Genomic DNA, 3210 nt, shown 5'->3' on the forward strand with positions numbered 1-3210 from the left:
GTTTTGTAAAGTGATGGTTTCCGAGAGCTATGCTTGTAAAGTGGTGGTTTTGTACACTTTACTCTCATGGGTGTTAAATTCATATCTTGAAATGGCTCGTGTGTAGTTGTTTTTGTTATGTATACTTCATTTGTTGATGTCTTGGACGTTGTTGCCTTACATCAATTTTAGTGAAAATGGATATGTGATGCAGAAGCCGAAGTTTCCAACCTTCCTTTCCAATAAAAGAAAAAGACTATATAAGCTCTACTGGTGCAGTGAACAAATAAAAGAAGGACAATGCTCTGCACCGGCCAAATCTTTCGGCCACCACGCGCGGGCTGCCCGATCCGCCAGCTGTATGCGGGCCGCGCCGTTAGATCTCCATGCAGCATTTTTTTTCGATGCAACAAATTACGTCCACGATGCAGCAATTTCGTCAACGGTTGCAACAAAAAAAAAGTTGTAGCTAAAAAAATATCTACGTGATCGTAGTAAAAAAACGAAGCTGATGGCGCGTGGTAGCAAAAGTCAAACGTCGGTTGTAAAAAATATCTACGTGAACATGTATGCAATTTTTTTAGTGAACGGTTGCAGTAAAAAGGGATGTCGGTTGTAGCAAAAAATAACACGGTTATAGCAAAAGTCAAAACGCTGATTGTAGCAAAAATACAACGAACTAGAGTTACAACCAAAACGTGGATGTATCTTTTTGAATGAACAAAATATAGCAAAATAACAGAAGTTTGTATCAGATTTGCAGCAAATCTAAGCGGAAAAATGTTGCAAGGCTGCGACCAGCCGAACGATTCGGCGGGCGCTCGGCTGCAAGCATTTACCATAAAAGAATGCGAGGTGGTTGTCATTTATTCTACGTGAGTGTCTAGTCCAGAGCGAGCCGGTGTCCGCACTTCAGCACACAGAACCCTTGCTGCACGAGAGAGCTCCTGCGGAGGCGGTCATCGGCGCCACCAAAGAGGCGGGCTTGGCAAAACTAGGGGCTTTAACCTCAGGCCCCGATCCGCCGGACGCCGTGAAGAACGCACCGTTGAACATCAGGTCGCCGTCGGATATCCAGCTCCACTTCTGCCACTCGCTCTTAGGCGAGTCGCCGTCGCGCTTCGTCACCTGCAGAAATGCCAGAGTTCATACGATCAGCTTCATCATCAAGAAGAGGGCACAACGCCATGAAACACAGGAGCAGCACCTCTTTTTCCTTGCCAGCACAGAACCTGTTGCCTCGGCTAAGTATGGTCGGCGATGCACTGCCGCCGATGGCGTATTTCCCCCAGTTCACGTAATCGTTGTTGACGACGTGGAACACCCCAAACCGGCACCTCGGCATCCTCTGCACGAGGCCCGGCCCGAAGCGATTGAAGGCGACGGTGACCCGCATGGCCCTGTCGTCCTCGAAGGCGTCGTTGTGGCCGAGGAGCATGGCCTTGTTGTGCTTGGTCAGGAGGCAGTTGGAGACGGTCACGCTGGTGGAGGCCTCGATCACGTCCACGAGCCCGTCGGCGCAAGACTCCAGCGTGCACCGGTCCACCCACACGTCCCTCGCGCCGAACAGGCTGATACCGTCGCCGTCCGACAGGTCGCTCGTCTTCGCCGACGACTTGGGCGCCGGCCTGCAGCCGCGTATGGTGATGCCGTGGATGATCACGTTGCTCCCGTTACGCACCGTGAAGCACGCGCCGCCCTCGCCGACGACGACGCTGGCGCCGCGGCCGTCGACCGTCTTGTGCGAGCTCACGAGGAGCTCCTGCTTGGGACGGATCGTCATGTTGCACGCGAATATGATCCAGAGGGGCTCGTTCTGGACGAGGCCGTGGCGGAGCGTGCCGGGGGCGGGGTTGGCCGGGTCCTCATCGCCGGGATTCGTTACGACGTATGTCCTGCCGCCCTTGCCGCCCATGGCGTTGCGGCCGAAGCCGATGGCGCAGTCCGCGAGCCGCTGCCGGTTGTCGGCCCAGCCGGGGTCACACCGCCAGCAGTCGTCGACGGGGTTGCCGGTGCCGCAGTGTTCAAGCGTTTGTTGTCGGCGTACTAATATGTCACTACCGTAGGCATTGACCGGCAATGGCGAACAGTAGGAAATGGATAACATGGATGTGAAGAATAAGAAGAGGAGAATGGCCATTGTTCCTGATACAGACATCTTGTGTGGATTCGAACAGATAGAAGATCAATCTACTCTGGATGCACAAGAGACCGCATAATACATAATAATACTAGGGTACGCGAAACAGTATATGGCAATGGATCATGGAAATCTCTATTTTAGGAACTAGCTGATAACATGTAAAGGTATTCCTATTTTCTGCAGGATGCGTTTCTCTTGTCAATAACGCTGATTGATTGATTGATTTTGAAGGACGCAAATTAGGTATATATGGATTCCCTTGTCGGTTCTAATATACGGTATGCTACAAATGAATATTAAATTATTATAACACAAATGGAAGAAGAAAAAATGAGGGAGAGAGCATTCTTTTTATTTTTTTCAGTGCCCGAAATGATCCGTTACCAATCACACTAAGTGCGAGATACATCATATCTTTCCTCCCAACCTCCCACACATTTGTGATGTTCATCGATCACAAGCAATTCATCCCTTCCTGAGTTTTTGTTTTGTTTTTGAAATTCATCCCTTCTTGAGTTTTTTTTGAAATTCATCCCTTCTTGAGTTAATTACATGTAGCTACCACTCTTCAGCATCATGTAACGAATTAGTATCACAGTTCATGCATGTCACAGTTCAATACCACACTAGTAGAAAACAGGGCATTGAGCCAACCACATTGGACCCGGATTGGATATAAACCGGTTCTAAAGGGTCTGTCCGCTGGGCCCCCTCCCTGCAGCAAATGGCCGCAAGGCCTTTAGAACCGGTTTGTAACACAAACCGATCCTAAAGGTTTTTGGACCGTTTGCTGCAGGGAGGGGGGCCCAGTGGACAGACCCTTTAGAACCGGTTTGTATCACAAACCGGTGCTAAAGGTTTTCTCATTTTTGCAGCAACTGCGGGGCCCCGCTGTAAGACCCTTTAGCACCGGTTTTTAACACAAACCGGTCCTAAAGCCCTCCTCTCCTTCCTCCCCGAGCACCCCTATATTCCACCCCGAGCTCAGCTCCATTTTTTCCAGCTCGAGCTCAACTCCATTTTTTGCTCTCTCCTTCCTCTTGGGAGCTCTAATCCATCCCCATTTTTCTCCACCATTTGTCAAGATT

At 49.9% G+C, this 3210-nt stretch overlaps 1 protein-coding gene across 1 annotated transcript; it reads right to left on the bottom strand.

The window, feature by feature from the left end:
• Positions 1-891: 891 nt before the first annotated feature.
• Positions 892-2119, bottom strand: LOC123405168 (pectate lyase-like). The gene is made up of 2 exons (XM_045098965.1): positions 1187-2119; positions 892-1107 (listed from the first exon to the last, which is right to left on the bottom strand). The coding sequence occupies exons 1-2, from the start codon at positions 2117-2119 to the stop codon at positions 892-894; spliced, it is 1149 nt and encodes a 382-aa protein (XP_044954900.1).
• Positions 2120-3210: the final 1091 nt, after the last annotated feature.

The sequence above is a fragment of the Hordeum vulgare genome, chromosome 6H (assembly GCF_904849725.1).
Source record: "Hordeum vulgare subsp. vulgare chromosome 6H, MorexV3_pseudomolecules_assembly, whole genome shotgun sequence".
NCBI classification, from domain to species: Eukaryota; Viridiplantae; Streptophyta; class Magnoliopsida; order Poales; family Poaceae; genus Hordeum; species Hordeum vulgare.

Excerpts from the sequence above, each read along its gene's own strand:
- LOC123405168 (XM_045098965.1), bottom strand. The coding sequence starts at position 2,119 with ATGGCCATTCTCCTCTTCTTATTCTTCACATCCATGTTATCCATTTCC. Across the intron at positions 1,108-1,186 it reads GTGCTGGCAAGGAAAAAGAG|GTGACGAAGCGCGACGGCGA; the intron begins GTGCTGCTCCTG and ends GCATTTCTGCAG.